This window comes from Geospiza fortis, unplaced genomic scaffold (genome assembly GCF_000277835.1).
Source record: "Geospiza fortis unplaced genomic scaffold, GeoFor_1.0 scaffold450, whole genome shotgun sequence".
NCBI classification, from domain to species: domain Eukaryota; kingdom Metazoa; phylum Chordata; class Aves; order Passeriformes; family Thraupidae; genus Geospiza; species Geospiza fortis.
Window position 1 is genome coordinate 2,497,320 of NW_005054416.1, and position 578 is coordinate 2,497,897.

Sequence of the window (578 nt, forward strand, 5' to 3'; positions counted from 1 at the left end):
GGGCGGCCGCTGAGGGGGTCTCAGGGGCTGGGAGGGGGCTCCAGGGTGGCACAAGGAGTCTGGGGGACACTGGGCACCTGTAACGGGCTAGGGAAGCGTATAACGGGAGGGGTCACTCTCTAGGTGTGGAGGGTCACTGGGGAGATGTAATGGCTTGGGGGAGTCACTGCATAGGAATAATGGGTTGGGGGGATTCCCAGGGGCGGATAATGGGGCTGGAGGGGATATCGCTGTTTGGAGGGGTGTGTTGTATAGGTATAATGGGTTGGGAGGTCGTCAGGGAGGTCCGGTGGGGCTGACCCCGTTCCTGGCTGTCCCAGTCCCTGGAGGACTGCCCCCTGGACGAGGATGAAGATGCCTTCCAGGCCCTGGGGGAGGAGGATGAAGACATCGACCAGTTCAACGATGACACCTTCGGGGCCGGGGCCGTCGGTGAGACCCCGAGTGTCACCCCCAGAGCTCCCTGACCCCACAGGTGACCCCGGCCCACAGCCCTCACCCTGTGCCCCCTCCCAGATGATGACTGGCAGGAGGCCCACGAGCGGCTGGCGGAGCTGGAGGACAAGGCCGGCTCGAGC

The 578-nt window shown here is 64.7% G+C and overlaps 1 protein-coding gene across 1 annotated transcript in view; it reads left to right on the top strand.

The window, feature by feature from the left end:
• Window positions 1-308: 308 nt before the first annotated feature.
• PATL1 (PAT1 homolog 1, processing body mRNA decay factor) overlaps window positions 309-578 on the top strand; it is a gene marked incomplete at its 5' end in the record, with an annotated part of 16,468 nt that continues 16,198 nt past the window's right edge. Inside the window, 2 exons of the mRNA XM_031061526.1 lie at window positions 309-432; window positions 517-578. The exon at window positions 517-578 is cut by the window's right edge and continues 147 nt beyond it. Of these exons, the coding sequence (XP_030917386.1) occupies window positions 309-432; window positions 517-578 (186 nt within the window). The remainder of the gene's footprint in view (window positions 433-516) is intronic.